This window comes from Monodelphis domestica, chromosome 3, assembly GCF_027887165.1.
Source record: "Monodelphis domestica isolate mMonDom1 chromosome 3, mMonDom1.pri, whole genome shotgun sequence".
Lineage (NCBI taxonomy): Eukaryota > Metazoa > Chordata > Mammalia > Didelphimorphia > Didelphidae > Monodelphis > Monodelphis domestica.
Genome location: NC_077229.1, coordinates 316665232 through 316684521, shown reverse-complemented (window position 1 = coordinate 316684521; position 19290 = coordinate 316665232). Strand labels below are relative to the sequence as shown.

The 19290-nt window shown below is 39.2% G+C and overlaps 1 protein-coding gene across 2 annotated transcripts in view; it reads right to left on the bottom strand.

The window, feature by feature from the left end:
• VXN (vexin) overlaps window positions 1–19290 on the bottom strand; it is a 63999-nt gene that overhangs the window by 18770 nt on the left and 25939 nt on the right. Inside the window, exons 1-2 of one of the 2 annotated variants that reach the window (XM_001379019.4) lie at window positions 16938–17483; window positions 7944–7999 (exon numbers count right to left, since the gene is read on the bottom strand). In XM_001379019.4, coding sequence (XP_001379056.1) covers window positions 7944–7999; window positions 16938–17004 — 123 coding nt within the window. In that variant the 5' untranslated portion in view covers window positions 17005–17483. Of the gene's footprint in view, window positions 1–7943; window positions 8000–16937; window positions 17484–19290 lie in introns of those variants that run through there. The other variant, XM_056823990.1, reaches the window with a different exon arrangement.

The following is a 19290-nucleotide window of genomic DNA, read 5'->3' as shown; positions in this document are numbered from 1 at the left end:
GCCTCAATGATCATCTAGTCCAACCCTTATAGACAGATGCCTTCTAGAACATCCCTGATAAATGGCCACTTAAACAGCTGGAAGGTGTCTAGTGACAGGGAAATCACCCCCCTCCTTATTATTCCCCTTCTGGACAACTTCAATTTAGTACTCCCCTCACTCCATTTATCAAATTAAAACCTGTCTTTCTGAAAACTCTATGCATCATTCTTAGTTTTGAACTCTGAAGACAAGAACTTCCTCATATACACTGCAATCCTTTAAATATTTAACTGTTTCAAAAGAACTCTGTCACTTCCAAAATTTCTTCTCTATTTTAAATGTCCCTATATATTTTGAATAATCTTAGATGTTTTTGAATAATATGTCATGAATTTTAGACCATAACAGTTCTCCTTAATTTGTCTTATTTTTTTTTCTGTTTTCTCTGAAAAGATGAAAGATTTTTATTCTGGAAATGATAGAATAAAAATTCCTAACAGAGAGGTGATACCCAAGATAACTAAGGAGATAATAAAAGAGTCCTTAGATCACCATAATGGAGTCAAATCCCATGGCCCAGATGAACTACATATTTAGTTCTTTTTTTTTTTTAAACCCTTACCTTCTGTCTTGGAATCATTACTGTGTATTGGTTCCAAGGCAGAAGAGTGGTAAAGGCTAGGGAATGGGGATTAAGTGACTTGCCCAGGGTCACACAGCTGGGAAGTGTCTGAGGTCAAATTTGAACATAGGACCTCCAGTCTCTAGGCCTGGCTCTCAATCCACTGAGCCACCCAGCTTCCCCCTACATATTTAGTTCTTGATAGTACTGGCAGATGCTGAATGGCTGCTAGTAGCATAGGAAAGATACCACAGAATTGGAGAAAGCCAAATATCCTAATTTTTTAAAGAGGGAAAAGAAAATAATCTGTAAATTATAGGACAGTGATTTCAATTCCTGGGGAAATTCTAGGAAGGATTATTAAAGAAGTGGTTGGAGTGCACCTAAGAAAGGCAAATCTTGGTAATTACAAAGCAGTTCTATAGAATCATTAAGAACATGTCATGCCAGACTAACCTCATTTCATTATTGGAGAGGATTACTAAACAAGTAGATAAGAAGAAGGCTGTGGATAGTTACTAGATTTTACCAAAACTTTTGAAAAAATATCTCATACTATTGTTGCAAAGAAGATGGAGAGATAGGGATTAGGCAATAATAAAATCAGATGGATTCAAAACTGGTTGAATAGCTGGAGTCAGAGAGTAGTTATTAAAGCTTCAGTGTTTTATGTGGCAGGAGGTTTTGAGGGTGAATCTCAAGGATCTGTGCTTGGTCTTATGCCATTTAATAGTTTTATTAATGCTTTGGACAAAGGGACAGATAGTATGCTCCAAAAGACTCTTGAAAGGCTAGAGTATTGGCCTGAATCTAAAAATTCAATAGGGACAAATGGAAATTATTATACTTTGTTACAAAATAAAAGCAACTCCACAATTATAATTTTGTGGGGGAAATGTGGGGGGTGGTATGAACAGACAGAAGTTGTCCTGAAAAAGATCTGGGGATTTCTGTGGACTGTAACCTTTATAGGAGTCATCAGAGTAACATGGGAGCCAACAAAGCTAGATGACTTTTGGCTGCACCAACTGGGGCATAATTTACAGTAATTGTTTATAGAGATACAATTTAAGTAGGACATTGATAGAACAGTGAATAATGTCCAGAGGAGGCCAACAAGGAGTTTGAAGGGCCTTGATAAATTTGTGACCTATGAGGATCAGTTGGAGAAACTGGTCATGTTTAACTTGGTAAAGAGACTTCTGGGGGTCCCGATAGTTTTGTTCATGTATTTGAAGGGTTGCCATGTGGAGAAAGGAATAAACTTGCTCTTTTTGGCACAAGGAGGCAGAAGCAGAAATAATGTCTGAAAGTTGCAAGGAGGCCAAATTAGACTAGATGCTGGGGGAAAACTTAGAGATATCCAAAAGTGGGATGCTTTGTCTCAGGAGCTTTCCTTTCTTTGGAGGTCTTCAAGCAGAGGTTGGACAAGTATTTGTCAGATATGTTACAGTGGGGCTTCCTTTCAAGTATGAATCGGATCAAATGGCCACTGAGATCCTCTCCAACTTTCAATTTCTGTGATTCTTCCTATTAGAACATCCCAGATAGCTAATGTCCCTCCCAATATGTGGTGCCCAGAATCGCACATCATACTGTAGATATAGTTTGATCAGAACAAACTGGAGTAGGATTATTACCCCATCACGAATCATTTATTCACTCAAGAATATTATTTATATATTTGTTTCTCCTCTCCATGTTCCAGGTTGAAGTATCTCAAGAATATTTACTCTATAGCTATAGAAAGAAGACTCCAAAGTCTCCTTTGTGGCTACAGCTGCCTTCCTCCCATCTATGAATTATTTTAGGGGATTATTCAAATATGAATCTGCTTATTATGGAAGACCTCGATCTTATATGGCTGGGAACTGAGTGTTAGTCCATCCCTTAGCATGTTAGAACATGGTTTATGGTTAAACTTCTCCTGTAGATAGTCACATAGCAGGTTCTTTTTATTTTCCATATCTCATCTGGGTTTGTTACATCCGAGAGCAGTTTCAAATCTTCTGAGATCCAAATTCTTGCCCTACCCATAGAGTAAAAGGGAACAGAATCTATTTCTGTGTTTGTGATCTCTTTGGTCAATTTTACCATCAATATGGCATTGTTTAGGGAGTTGATTTATTGCTAGTTTGGTTTATCTAGGTCAGGAAATGATCCATGCCATGGCCCAGTTTGGGTTTCTGACTCAATTCCAGCCATTTATAACATTTGGATTTCACTATTTGCATTAGGAGAAAGTCGTTTTTCTTTTCTGGATGTAATAGAAAGTCCAATGTTCATAGAATTCTGCTGTGAACCAGGGAAATGTCAGACCTTAATCCAGGTTGAGTGGCACCACTAATCCACTCTCTGAGATAAATTGCTCATTTTGTGGCTTCAAGCCTTTGCAGTGGGTGGTCCTGTATACAGCATTCCCAGCTCAGAGCCAGGCATAGCCCCTTTCAATTATTCCTCTTTCCCATTAGTCATGCTTAAGGGACTCGCCTCTGGTCACACAACTTTGCTCTGTCAGATCTGACCCAGCATATTAGAACTTTGGGGATGATTAAAGGTAGTCCTAAAGCCATTGGTGCAAACAGAAACACGATAGGTTCTGGGCATTCAGGGCAAACTTTTCAAGGAAGTCAGTTCACTCCTTTAGCCTATCCAGGTGCCAAGGGAACAGGTATTTCCTTATGAACAGGGAAGTAGGAGAGAGAAACGCAATCGCTTTTACTGAGTGATCTATTTTACTTTAAAAATACTTTCATAGTTAATCTAACTTCATTTTCCTAATACTCCTGGGAGGTGGTAAAGGTGAAAAAAACCTCTCATTTTGCAGATGGAGATATTGAAACACAGTCCCAACTCTGTTCTTACTTGTTGTGTGACCTTGGACCAATTGCCTTACCTTAGACCTTTATTTTATTTCATTTGTCATAGTACTTTCACTCTCTGAATCACAGGTTATATTTTGAGTGTTGAATGAGATAATAGATGTAAAAACATCTAGCAAAGGCCTTGGTGTGAACTAGCTTAATTTAACCCCATTGTGGTTGTATACTTAAAAAAACACTGGGCTTGGAGTCTAGAGGGATTAGCATAATATAACACTTTATTTCATTGGATCCTCACAACATCCCTGTGAAGAAGATGCTGTTATTTTATTAACTTAATTTTACAGAGCAGCAAACTGAGGCTGAAGGACCTTAAGGAACTTGCCTCAGGTCACAAGACTGACTAGTAAATGCCTGAAGCAGAATTCAAACTCAGGCTTTCCTGACTCCACAGTCCTGGATTGTCTGCTGTATCACCCATGGTAGCCGCTTGAAAGCTGGGCCCATGTTCATGAAGACATGGAGTTAATTAGGACTGTCCCTAGAAATTTCTGGATTCTGCTCTGTCCAAACATCCCTTTGATGCATTTCTCAAGTGATTTTGGAACCACATTTAATTCTTCAACATCAGAAAAATGGAAGGTATTTTTTTTTCCAACCATGATGGGCTGGGGCAAACAGGGAGGGATGGTCACGTTACTAGGTCATCTGCATGAATGTGAAGTACTCAGCCATGCAGGGACATACTTGAGGTTTGCAAGGCCAGGGAGTGAACCTGGTCGATCTCCAGGTTATCTGCTGTTTTGCCTCCTTGTGAAATTGTGAAAACCCGTTTATCTAGGGATGCTAAAAGAAAGGCAGATTATTTTGAAAGAATAAAGATTTTTCTGTCTATATTTCAAGGAGAGGAGGGAGTAAAACACATCATTTTCTGCTTTTTTTTCCCCCTGACCCAAACCCCTTAACCCAGCCAGCTATGGTGCTCTGGTTCTCAAAGCCATACAATATCTTGGGGCTATTCCAAAGGGCCCCCACAGTAGAGTACATTAAATCCACACCAGGAAATGGACCGCTGAAAGGTTTGATTGTGTGACTCTTTGCTCCTGAAAGGCTGGCTTATTTTTGAGTTTCAACAGTACAGCCTGTTCCTGCTGCTGGACTTCAGGCTTCAAACCTGACAACAGCCACCCTGATCTTTCTTAGCAGAGGGGGTAGGGAAGAGGTAAGGGTCCAGGGACCTCTAACTAAAAGAAGGCTGAGAGATGATGGTTCACCCCTTTCATAAGCATGCTTCTTGGAGGCAAATGGCCTTCTTCCTGAACATAGGGGGAAAGAAGCTAAAGACTTTGACAAAAACCTAAACCACAGAGCAAAATGCTATCAGACTACTTGGATTTTTATGGGAGGGATCCTCTGATTCCCCAAGTTCCATTTGGTTATCAGTCCATGAGGCCAGTAAAAAGTAACAGGCAGTTTTAGAAACCAAGAGTGTAAGGAGACTGTGCAGAGTATAGAAGGTAGGGTTCTTGTGAATTAAGTTCAGAAGAAAACGTGGCTGGCAATCACAGGATTCAAAACGTGTCCTGAGTAGGAGAGCCCTGAAAAGAGGGATGGAAAAAATGTGGAAAGAGAACTGTGAGCAAGGGAAAAATCTGGCAGGAAAGCATCTGGCTACATTGAAGGTTTTAGAGTAGATGTAAGAGTAGACATAACAAGGGTTGGTCAACATGGAATATTACTGAGCATAGTTTTGGAATCTCTCTTGGAGTCTTTAAAATAGAGATAGAGTGTCATCTGTTTGGAGTGACTTATATATGGTTTTACATGAAGTCAGGGGAATAGATTAAATAGTGTTTGTAATTCTATGGATTTCAAGATCCAGAATGCCACTCAGTTCAATTCAACAAGTATTTTTTAAGCTCCTACTATGTGCAAGTCATTGGGTTGGAGATACAGAAAAAATGAAAAACAATCCCTGTCCAAAAAGAACTTACATTTTCCTGAGTGATGGGTATGTCTATGAATTCTCATGCACCCAAAGTATCATTAAATTATTCCTTGCTATTTTTCTATGGTTCTATTTTAACTAGCCCCCAATATTTATTGATAAATATATCTGCCTTATCCCCACCCCCACTCCCTCCTAGCTTTGGGAGCATGAAGAATCTACACTTAAATTAAGTTTTTGTTTTGTAGAAAAAAAGGTAAATAATTGGGTGGATTGATCTCCCTGATGGGGTATTCAAGACTACAACCTAACTACCATTTCTTATATTGAGTCTATTCCATGTCCTGTAAACCCACCACAGTGGGGTCAGTCAATGAACTGAGGGCCTATAGAACTGGGCATTGCAGAAATTTCAATGGGAGCTTGACCAGCCATTTCTTTTCTCAGTCATAAATCTTGAGAGCCAAGTCTAGAGAGAGGAGGTCCTGGGTTCAAATCTGGATTCAGACACGTCCCAGCTGTGTGACCCTGGGCAAGTCACTTAACCCCCCATTGCCTAGCCCTTACCACTCTTCTGCCTTAGAACCAATACACAGCATTGATTCCAAGATAGAAGGTAAGGGTTAACAAAAAAAAGATATCATTTTACCCTACTGGATGTATAATATCTTTTTGTATACTCCCTTCTCTGACAATGCTAATACACTTGTGCAAGCCCTCATCACCTCATTTCTGAACTATTGCAATAGGCCTCTTTCCACATTAATTCATTTTCAACTCACCTATCAAAATGACCTTTCTAAATCAGTTTGATCATGTCACCCTCCTCCCCCACTTAGTAAACTCCAATATCAAATATAAAACCCTCTGTTTGTTGTTCAAAGCCCTTCTAAATCTGCCCACCCCCACTTTTCCTGTCTTCTCATGCCTTACATTCTCCTCTTACCTTACCAGCTCTGTGATCCAGTGTCTCTGGACTCCTTACCATTCCTCAAGCAAGATCCATGATCTCCCAACTCTGTGCACTTTCGTTGGTTGCCCCCCATTCTTGGAATACTCTCCCTTCTCATCTCTGTTTCTTGTCCGTAATATTCTCTATCCCTAATTTCATGTCCTCATGTCTCTCCCCATCCCAATCTACCCAACACTTCAAGTCCCAGCTAAAGTCCCACCTTTTCTAGGGAGAATTTCCTGATCCTTTTCTGATCCTGATCCTGATTCCTGATCAAGTGACTTCCTTCTGGCAATTATTTCAAATTAATCCTGTATAAGAGCATGTTTGCCCACAGCTATTGCCATGGTGTCCTCTTCTTTGGGTTAGGAGCTCCTTGAGGCAGGGACTATCTTTTCCTTTTCTCCAATGCTTAGTCCAGTGTCTGGCATATTTTATGCACTTATATGTAACAATTGGTTGATATATTGGCATATATGCTCTAATTTCCATATATACATACATATAATTCCATCCATCCATCCATCCATCCACACGTACATACATAAATGTATATGGAAAATAACCTTAGGGGGAGATGGGAGGAAGAGAGGAAGATTGGGAAAGGCCTTTAATAGAAATTAAGATTTGAGCTCAGTCTTAAAGGAGGCCAGGAGAAGGAGGCAGGGAAAGAGCATTGCAAGTAAATAGGATAACCAATTAAAAGCATAAAGCAAGGTGATAGAACATCCTGTTAGGAGAACAACAAGTAGGTCAGTGTAGCCAGGTTTCCTCGATCTAGAAATGGAGAAGAGAATCTAGGATATGGAGGTGAGAAAGCTAGAAGAAGATGGGCAATTTAGGAAGGGACCGGGTCGTACAGGACTTTAAATGCCAACCAGAGTTTCATGTTCTAAACCTTTTTTTAGTTACCTAAAAGATGTTATGATTTAGTGCTTTGGATTTTGTAAAAATCCATTTATTATAAACTTAATACTAAATATCAACATACCTAGTTAAATTTGCATTATGACATATTTAAGTTAAGATTAATGTATAAGATTTCAAAAATTTTCACTCATTTTATCCTAGTGTCTCTAGTGTTTTACATTTTAAAAGCTATTTACCATCATCTTGGTAGTCTTTGTAAAGAAAATTGGCATGATTTTATAAACAGAGACACAGAAATAGAGAAGGGAACTGTCTTCTTAAGGTAATGATAGTGTGAGTGATTCCTGATTCCCAACTTTCTTCTCCATAGTCATGAATTACCTTTGGCTAATCCAAATCCAGAGTGATGAAAGACTTTTTGATGAAAGGGACTTTCATTAAAGCTAGAAACTTTAATGAAAGAGAGAGGTCTTCTGTAACATTTCCTCAGATAGTAAATCTCCCACAGTTCAACCTTTATGTTCACTGCTAGTGATTTTTATCACTTCCTTGTGAATTCCTAAACGCCAGAAATATAATTCTTCTAGACTGTGGCCTTTGGTTTTTCAAGAAACATCAGGAAGATTTGAACCATTGCTGTACAACCAAGAATCCTTCAATAAATTAAATCCAATCTCATCCCCAATAAACACTTTTTAATAAAATAGAGAGAAATCAAATATAAGAGAATAAAAGAAATTTTCTTACACTTTTGGTCAAAAGATGTTGTGAGATTTTGACTTTTCTTCTGGCTGGGCTGGACACTGAAAAGTGAGTTAAAGAAAACAAATTAGAGAGAACACAGGATTATAGCATCTAGTGATCATGAATACCCTTTTTTGGGGACTCTATTGAATTCCTGGTATTGGAACTGGGGAAGAGAAAGAAAAGAAAGGAAAGGCAATGTGATATATAAATTCATTAAGGAAAGCTTTGGGGAAAAAAAGGTTCTCATCTTGTTGGTGACGGTGTAGACTATCACTGTAGAATAAAAACTGTATTTGTAGGCAAAAGCACACTTCGTTGATGTCATGACAAGGCAACATGGAGTGGTTAGTTAGGGTAGGACAGTGTATAAGACTGGTTTTTGTAAGACGAAAATTGAGAGAAATCACAACAGATTAAAAAACAAACAACACAGTCTTGATCTGGTCACTGGGAGAGTAAAGTCAGCTAATTCAATTTTGCTGATTTTGAGAATCGTTCGTACCTTGTCAAAAATATTTCATTGTGGAGAATGGAGCAGAGAAGGGGAATGTACCTTCTATACCTAAGTTTTCTTGGAACTGCCTTGTCATACAGGCACAGTTTTGACAAAAAACACAAATGCTATTTATTAGTTTTTAAATTATGTTTCCATGACCCCTAACTGAGTATAATTTTTATTGCATTATGATCTGAAAAGGATGCATTTAAAATTTTTGCTTCTCTGCATTTGTCTGTGAGATTTTTGTGTCTCAATACATGGCGAACTTTTGTGTGGAAAAAAGGTATAATCCTTTCTATTCTCATTCATTTTTTTCCAAAAGTCTATCATATCTAACCCTTAAAAATTCTATTCATCTCAACTTATTTTAAAAATTTTTTATTAGATTTATCTAGCTCTGAAAGGGAAAAGTTGAGGTCCCCCATTAATATAGTTTTACTGTCTATTTCCTCCTGAAATTCTTTTAACTTTTCCTTTTAAGAATTTGGATGCCATACTATGTGGTGCATATATGTCTTTAGTATTGATATTGTTTCATTGTCTATGGCATCTTTTAACAAGATGTAGTTTCCTTGCTTATCTCTTTTAATTAGATCTATTTTTGCTTTTGCTTCATTGGAGATTATGATTGTTATCCCTGCTTTTTTTTTTTACTTCAGCTAAAGCATAGTAGATTCTGCTCCAGCTCTTTATATTGTTCTGTGTGTCTCTGTTTCGAGTGGGTTTCTTGTAAATAATATATTATAGATTTCTAGTTTTTAATTCACTGTGCTATCCATTTCCATTTTATGGGTGTGTTCATCCCATTCCCATTTACAGTTATGATTACTGTGTATTTCCCTTCATCCCATTTTCTACTTGTTAAACTTGCTCTCTCCTTCCTCAAAAGTGTTTTGCTTCTGGTCACCATTTTTCCAATGTTCTCTCTCTTCCACCAGGCTCCCTCCCCAAATACAAATATATTAAGAAAGCTAACATACATACATAACATAAGAAAACTAACTTAAGAAAGCATGTTGGGATAATCAGATCATAGATTGGTATAATGGGGATATTGATCAGAGGACTGATCAGCTGAGTTCCTCTCATTCCACTTGATGAAATTATCCTCTAGTGAGGTGTCCCTTCACATTTCCTTGTCTATGTTCCCTACATTTTATATCCACTAAATTGGCTGGGGAAGGGGAAAAGTTTATAAATTCCATAAAGGAGGGACCTCTTACAAAGGCCCTCATTGCATTTAGAACTGTAGAAGATCTTAAAAGTCATCTATGTCAAGCCTCTCATTTGACAGATGAGGAAACCCAGAGAATTCAAGCAACTTGGTCAGTTTACCCGTTACAGAACTGGAATGCAAACCTAGATTGTCTGAGCCAAATCCAGAAATCTTTCCGGTGTCCCCTCTCCCTTCTAATGCCCCAGTGCTAGGCTAATGAAGATACTGAGATCTGCTAAAACTGCACTAAGTGTCTCTGGATGGTGCTTTAAGATTTACGATTCATTTTGTATTCAATTCTCACAACCGACAGTGGGAGATATATATGCCCATTTTACAGATGAAGGACATGAGACACAGAGAGATTAAATGACTATACACCTCATAAGTATCTGAGGGAGGATCAGGATTCAGGTTTTTTTTTTTTATTCCAAGTCATATACTCTATACACTTAGCCACCCAATTTGCCAACAATCCCCTAGTTTCCTTTGGCAGCTCAGACCATTCTAGCATTCAACCCATCCTCCAACCTTATCCCTATTAAAATGTATTTATTTTATTTTTTAAAATTTAATTTAATTAAATTTTCCTGCTTTGAAAGGTTTATCCCTAAGTGATTTCAAATGCTTTGTCCGGCTTGCCTTGACAGAAACCCTATCATGTGTCACTTCAGGAAATGAGCACTTCTACTTTTCTTTCTTGGTAGAGCCACACCTTACTTTTATTGTTTGCTTTGAGTCTACAGGTTTTCCTTTCTGAGGATCCCCTCAGGGAGCCTGTTGGACAGACTAAACTGCCCTGACCCAGGCACTTAAAGTTCAAAGCACTTAAAAACATGGTGACATTGGTTTTTCCAGCCAACGTTTCTGGGAGCAGAGGACTTTAAGATTGACTTCTGAAGATGAGAAAGAGTGATTGAGTGACTTGTTTGGGGTGTCAGAGACACTAGACCACAGACTCTCTGTGCCCCAAATGAGCCTCCATTGTGTAGGTCAGAATTTAGGGTGTAACATTGAATAGCTGCCTCATCCATCCCTGGATGGAAATTTTATTGCTATTATTTTGAGAGGGGAAGGGATAGTTAGCCAGGGCTGATCATCAGCTTTAGGTTTACATTCTACAAAGGAATGGTGACCATATTTTCTGATTAGAACATAGTCAACTTTGCCTTATTGCCAATGCCAATTTTCCTACAAGAGCACACAGGGCATGTTGGACTCCAGTTCTTGACAGCTGAAGACAATGAGTTCTCCCCTCACCACCACTGGTGTCCAGCACAAAGTTGAGCTACTTCCATAGGGGACATTAGGGAGCAGCTCATCTCAAACCCCTTCCCCAGCTACACTTTATAGCAGAAGGAAGGAACTGAGGCTCAGAGAGATCACTGTGAACCAGATGTTTGACTTGAGAATTAGAAAGACCTGAGTTCAAATACTTCCTCCATCACTTAACTAGCTGGATGACCCCAGAGGAGTCACCTTTTTGGATCTTAATTTTGTCATCTGTAAAATGAGGGGAGATGGTTTCAGTAGACTCCAGGCTCTCCTCTTGTGCTAAATCTATGCCCTTGTGCTCCTATGAAGTGAATTATCTAAGATTGTACAGGCAGAGAAGAACCCAGATTGGAAATCAGGTCTTTAGACTCAAATCCAGTGTTCTTTTTTCATGATATTTTACTATGGTCGCACATAAGGGCTAATATTAACTTTTTTTGTGTGTGTGCAGGAATTGACATGTTTATTCAGCTTGTTATTCTCCATCATTTATGCCTTTAAAAAATTATGCTGATTGCTGGTAGAGTCATAAATTGATCCAATTTTGTATTAAATTTGGATTTTGGAAGGTGATTTGGAATTATGCCCAAAAGACTTTAAAAGAATGCATACCCTTTGATCCAGTAATACCACTACTAGTTCTGAAACCCAAAGAAATAAATAAAATGGGGATGGACCCATTTGTACAAAAATATTTATAGCTGCGCTTTTTGTGGTGGCCAAAAATTGGAAACTGAGGGGATATTCCTTGATTGGGGCATAGGATGGTGATGGAATACTCTTGTGCTGTAAGGAATAATGAGCAGGATGATTTCAGAAAGAGCTTGAAAGACCTACGTGAACTGATGCAGAGTGAAATAAGCAGAACCAGGAGAACATTGTACACAGTAGCTGAAACATTATGGAATGATCAAATGTGATAGACTTTGTTACTGAGAGCAATACAATGATCCAGGGCAATTCTGAGAGCCTTATGAGAAAGAACACTGTCCACAACTAGAGAAAGAACTGTGGGAGTATAAATGCAGAAGAAAAAACATATGATTGTTCACTTGTTTGTTTGGGTACATGATTTGGGGTTATGGCTTTATAAGATTACTCTCTTACAAAAATGAATAATGTGGAAATAGGGTTTTTAAAAAAAATCCTTACCTTCTATCTTAGAATCAATACAGGATATTGGGTTTAAGGGAGAAGAGTGGTAAGGGCTAGGCAATGGGGGTTAAGTGACTTGCCCAGGGTCACACACAAATCTGAGGCCAGATTTGAACCTAGAACCTCTGTCTTTAGGCCTGACTCTTAATCCACTGAGCTACCCAACTGCCCCCTTCCAGCTCATTTTTTAGATGAGGAAATTAAGGCAAACAGAGTGAAGTGACTTGCCCAGGTTCACCCATCTAATAAGTGTCTGTGGCTGGATTTGAATTCAAGTCTTCCTGGCTCTAGACTTAGCATTCTACCCACTCTACCACCTTGCAGCTCACATAGCTATTCTAAAATAAGACAAGAGGAATGTCTTTTCTCCAACATAAATAGGGGCATGTAGCCTCTAGCTGCCACCAGCAAGGCCAACAACACAATCAACTCTATTCCTGCCCCAAGGAAGCTGTGCTGGGTGGGTGGAGGAGTCCAGGAGCAGCATTTTCCCCTTCCAACAAGTGGAATCCATCTCTGTTCTTCCCTACTGATAAATAAGCTTCCTTTACTCTCAGACTGGCATCTTCCCAGTTTCAGAAACAGGGCATACTATCTGTGACTTCACTCCTACGTCCTCCTTGCTTAGAATGAGATTTCCTTCTGTCTTCTCTGACTATCGAAGTCCTCTCCATCCTTTGGGGCTCTGTTCAGCCCTCCCGCTTTCCACTCAGCCTTCTTGGGGCATCAGACCATAGACTCGGAGCCCACGTAAGGGACACTGGATGGCCTTTAGCCCATGGCAGCTGGGTGCTCCTGAGCTTGAGGCCAAGCTTTCAGTTACAGATTGGGAAATGGAGAGGTTGAAGGTCTGGTAACTCCTCTATCCTTCATCCAGGGTCCTTCTCAGAAACCCGTGGCGGAGAGCTGTGTGTTCTGGGCTGTAGATCTAGTCTTTAATGATTGGCTTTTCCTGTTGGTATCACGGATGGAGTGTCGGATTTGAAATCGGGAAGACCCAAGTTCAAATCTGACTTCAGATCCTTAATAGTTCTGTGGTTTGGGACGAGACATTGAACCTCTCTCGAGCTCAGTTTCCTCATCTGACCAATGAGCTGGAGAAGAAAATGGCAGAGCACTCCAGTATCTATGCCAAGAAAATTCCAAATGGAGCCATAAAGGGTTAGATGTGACTGAACAGCAACAGACCTTATAGGGGATCAAGTGAAATGATATATGTGAAAGGCTTGGAAGATCTCAAAGCACTACATAAATGCTGGCTATTATGTTTATTTGTTTTATTATTTGTTTATTTGCTTAGTTTGTGTTTTTAACTTTTATTTGTTTAGTTAGTAATATATATATATATACATATATATATATATATATATATATCTTCCATCTTAGAATCAATATTATGTATTGGCTCCAAGGCAGAAGAATGGTAAGGGCTGGGTAATGGGGGTTAAGTGACTTGCCCAGGGTCACACAGCTGGGAAGTGTCTGAGGCCAGATTTGAACTTGGGACCTCCCATCTCTGGGCCTGACTCTCAATCCACTGAGCTACCCAGCTGCCCCCAAGGATGGTCCTTTATAACCCCTAGATCCTGATGTCAATTCTTAATATCTATGTACTCAAGTTGCTCCCTAGTATCAATACTTGATTCTAAGGCAGAAGAGTAGTAAAGGCAAGGTAATTGGGGTCAAGTGACTTGCCCAGGGTCATACATCTAGGAAGTATCTGAAACCAGATTTAAACTTAGTACCTCTCATCTCTAGACCTGGCTCTCTAACCACCAAGCCACCTAGCTACCCTTGGGACAAATAATTTTTCTTAATGTATCTCTAATATCCCACCAGGCTGAGCACATAATGCAATATAATATATACTTATTGAATAATTACTAAGCCTGTTTCAAATGGAACTCTGGAGACAGGGCTTTGCCAAGGAGACAAAAACTGTTTTTCCTCAAAACAAACCTGAATTTGCTTCTGTAGTAATTAAAAGGACAGTTATAAGTCCCCTTAATCTGCAGGGAAAATACAGAAAATTCACGCCTTGCCACAAATCCAAAGCTCACAATACCTTTAGCAAAGATGCCTTTGCTGAAGACAAGGCCAGGTAGAGCTCATTATTAAACTGAAGAGTTTACAAAGGGCTATTTTAAATGCAGCTTACGGTTGGGTTTAAGTGTCCAATTTTTCTTTACTAGAGAATGTCCTTGCCCTGCTGTGGATTGCCTCAGAATAAAAATGAGTCCCATTTACATAGATGTTTACCATTTGCAAAGCACTCTCCCCCCAGAAACCTGTGAGGCTGACATCTGTGGAGTGTGTTAAGGCTGGCAAAGCACCTTAGATGCTTTGTCTGATTGGATCTTCCACCATGGTCTTATGGGGCGTAGTTTTAGGATCATAGCTCTAGAGCTGGGAGGAGCCCCACAGGTCCTCTGGTCTGCCTCCCTCATTTTACAGAGGAGGGAGAGGAGGCTCAGGAAGGTTGGCGACCTTCCCAAGGACACTCAGCTAAGAAGAAATAAAGAGGAATTTGGACCCACCAGCCCTGTCCCCAGAGCCAGAGCTCCTTCCACTGGATGGCTCTCTAGGTCCTTCCATGTATTATTCTATTCTATTATTATAATAATATTCTATTACAATAATAATATACTCTTATAATGTAATAGTCTGTTATAATAATATTCTATTCTAATAACATGCCATTAATATAATATGCTGTTATAATATACTACTATTACAATATCCTATTATTATGATAATATGCTATTATAATATTCTATTCTATAATAATATATTCTATTATTGTAATAATACAATATATTATTGTAATAATATGATTATTATATAATACATGCTACATTATATATAAATATAATAACAGCATAATATACTAATGCAATATTATGTTGTTATAATATTATATTGTTATAATCATATTATATTTTATGTTATTTTATGATATGATGTTATTATATTATAAATTATTTAATCACAGTCTCAGAGCAAGTTAGTGTCAGAGCTATAACTCAGTGGAATGGTTAGGTAGTATAGAGGATGGAGGAGAGCCAGCCCTGGAGACAGGAGGACCTGGGTTCAAATGTGACCTCAGACACTTCCTAGCTAGATGACCCTGGGCAACTCATTTAATACCAACTGCCTAGCCCTTCAAGGCTATGCCAGAGGTATAGTTCATTCCAGTGGGGAGTTAGAGGATGACTTGTTGTCTAGAAGGCAAGGGTTTAAAAAAAGAAAAAGAACCATGACTCAGGGCCAGTTTGATCAAGATGAATTGTGGAGCTGTTTGGGTTCTGCCATAGTGAATAGAAGTTTTTAACCTGGGTTAAAGTGAATTAAGAAATCTTTTGACAACTGCATGTCCTATGGATCTTGTGCATTTAAAACAGGATTCTGAGATAAGATCTATAGATTTCACTAGAATGACAAAGGGGTCCCTGACTCAAAAATGATTTGACTGAGAGACAAATATTTAAGCAATTTAAAATGAAGTGTGTCATGCATGCTATTGTTTTTGTTTTTGTTTTTTTTTGAAGAGCTGGTAATTGGAGCAGTTAGGTGGTTCAGTGGATAGAGAGCCAGGTCTGCAGGGTCCTGAAGTCTAAAATATTGGCTAAAAATATCCATTTCATTTAAATGTAAAATAATCTTTTGAAAGAAAGCAACAGATTTTATTCAAGTGGAAAAGATTTGGCCTCACTTTAGAATTTCAGAACAAGTCTTTAAATCCAAAATGGATCTGGAAGTCTTGACTACTGATGCCATGGCTAGCCAGTCTTTTCCCGGAGTGGAATCCCAGCTCTGTTTTCAAGTTTCCTGGATTTAAGCAATACACAGGGTATCCCACAAGCCATTCAAACTTAACGGTAACAGAAAGTTACAATTTATGTTCCCTGGCACTATCTGTATTTCCAGGCTAAGAGTCTCTGACCTCCACCCCCCCCACCCCACCCCCCCAAGCAATGGCAATGGCAACTGCTTACAACCGAGGAAGAAAGACAGGCAAATAGATGCTCATTTCATTTAAACCACGATGCCTTGGAAGTGACAATGAAACCCGGAGCTATGCATGACTAACTGGCTTGCACTCCAATACAGGCGACTGGAGGAAGAGAATAGAGGATGAAGGGAGAGGAAGAGAACAGAAAAGGGGAGCAAAGGGATTGTCCAGTAATGGGAGCATTCTGTGGGTCAGCTGAACAGTCACCTAGATCCTTCCTCTAGACACTGAACCCAAGCGCAATCTCCTGATTCTAGCCCATGAAGATCCAGACCCTTCACAATCTGGCCACCCCTGTCCTCCTTCCCTGGCTGCGTTTGGGATGGGCAACTCTGGGGCTCCCAGTATGAGCAGTGAGCAGGTCAGCAGATTACTTGACCTCTTCTTTTGAAATCTGGCCCATTGACTGGGACATTTCCCCCTCTGTTTCCCCTAGATATTGTTGTGAAATTGAATATCTCAGACAGCTGCTTCTTGTTTCATTAACTAGCTCCCTGGGAGAAAAAGAAATAGAAACTGTCCTGGGGATTTCATCTTCATCTCCATTTCCTTAAAACAATGAACATCTTGGAGTTATAGGGACTGAATCAAAGGGAGCAAAGAACACTGACTAGTTGTCAGTGATTTTCTAATGAATTGTTTCCCAGTAAGGAATCTGCCCATCTAAATGTTTCCTCCAGAAAACCAAAACCCCCCCCCCAACCCCCCCCAACAACCAGATACCACTGACCTGAGGGGGGGAAAGCGATAATTTTATCATCTTATTTTTTTCCATCTTTCCACCGTATTTAAGAAAAGCAGGAATGTATGGGGATGAGCTTAGGTTTTTTTACTCACCTTTAGATGAAATCACAGTGGTGAAAACTTCTAAATTTTCATCGCTGCAGCTGTAAATCTGATGCATTTTATTTCCGTCTTCCCTCCCTGAAGCGTGTCCTTTATCTGGCGACTGCTCTGAACTTCCAGTCAAGAGGTTTCCCTAATCCAATCTGCCTCTGTGATCATTGTCCAGGTCCACAAAAGACAGGCTGATGCTGTGATCTCATCTCATTCCAGATTCTTCATTGCAACATTTTCTACTCCCATCTGTCTTTTTATGAATTCTATTATTGCAAACATTTGCCTGAGCAGGGGAGGCTTCAACCTCCTCCCTGGCTCAGATGGAACATTTTCATTGTACGCTATGTCTGCCGCAGTGAATTTGTGGGACTTTCATAAAGTGAGTGAGGATGAAGTGAAATAACCTGGTCTGTTTTGGGGTCAGGGAGTGGGGGACAAACTCTGGGCTCTAGAATTTCCCCAGAGAGATACCACAAATATCTAGTACCAGCAACTGTCCCTTATTTTCTCAAGCTTAAGATTTTGTAAAGGTTTTTCAGTTTGACTGGGAAGATTCCTTTGTTAGTTAGCAGGACTGAAAATTCCATACTTTTTCATGCTAATTTGATTTCTGTTAAAGTTTCTATATTAAACACAAGAATCATTTCTATATACATTTTTTTTCATGCTTGTAGATGATAAAGCTTCTATTTTCAACAAGCTGGGCTTTTTGGCATAAGCATACAAACTCTCAAAGGCTATATCAGAGATATAGCTCTGCTTCCATCGGGAAGTTAGAGGATGACTTGTTATCTAGATGTACACAGAATTTAGCCCAGTGTCTGACACATGTTTGTTGTTATTCAGTTGTGTCTTACTCTTTCTGACCCCATTTGGTATTTTCTTGGCAAAGATATTGGAGTGCTTTGCCATTTCCTTCTCCAGCTCATTTTATAGTGGAGAAAACTGAGACAAACAGGATTCAATGACTTACTCAGTCATACAGCTAGTAATTGTCTGAAGGCAGATTTGAACTCAGGAAGATGAGTCTTCCTGACTCCAAACCTGCTACGCTATCCACTGATCTACCAAGCTGCCCTATGCTACATAGTAAGCACTTAATAAATGCTTTCTGACAGATTGACTTGCTAACTGCATATATATGTCTTTATATATGTTTTCTTTCTTTACATATATTTATATAAAAAATATAATATGTATAAATAAATACACTTTACATCAGGGTTAGGGAATCTGTGATAGCATAAATCTTTATTTGCTCACTTACATAAAATAATAAAAACAATCAACATTTACATACTGCTTTAAGGTTTGTAAAGTATTTCAGAAATCTCATTTGATGCTCACGACAATCTGGTGAAGTTGGTATTGTTAGCCCCATTTTACAGAGGAGGAAGCGGAAAAAGGTTTGTGACATGCTAATGGAAAACTTAGGGTCACATAGCTATTAAGTGTTTGGGTGTGTGTGTGTGAGAGAATCACTTCTTTAGCACTTTTGCCCACAAGCCTTGTTAAGCCTTTGACTGGGGAATTTCCCCTTGAGGAATACTACCTGGGAAATGGTCCCTTAAGCCAGTGTCAGAGTGAGCAGATGGGTAGGAGTGAGTGATGATAGTTCAGGATGAATCTTCCCTTTCTATAATCATGAAAGATGCTCCCAAAGTTGACCTGGTAGTTAGGGATTTTTCCTTTTTCCAATACTTCACTTCCATAGCTTTGTTTCATAGTTTGGGGTCCTGAAGATTTGTCTTTTGGAGCATCTTATTAAAAAGCAAATGTCATTGGGGAGAGGTTAAAAGAACCAGAAGAGGGCTCTGGGATAGGGCATAGGATGGAGTCTCTGAAGAACTAGAGAAAAGCATAGGTAGAATTACATGGATTAGGAAGGGAGGGATGGGCTGCAATCTGATCTGGTGGAGGGTGGATTTCCTAGACTGTGAAAATCATAGATCCATCAGGATGTTTATCTAACCCATGGAAAGATTATAGCCATTATCGACTAATACTTTAATTATTAGTTAACTCCTTTTCAGGGATTAATTGACTGTTAGCTGAGAGCACAAAGAGAGCACTTGGAGTTTGGGGTCAAAATGATATTACCTGGAGTAGTTGAACTGAGGAATTAAAGGCCTGGAAAGTGGGGAGGATAGGAGATGGAAAGATATGATCTGCATGAAAGGCCCTGGCCTTGTGAAATAAATCTTGAGATTTATTCCATGTTCTGGGAAAACTGGGACATTAATACACTATTAGTGGAATTGTGATCTGATCCAACAGTTCTGGAGAACAATTTGGAACTATGCTCAAAGGATTCTAAAACTGTGCAAACCCTTTGATCCACCAACACCTC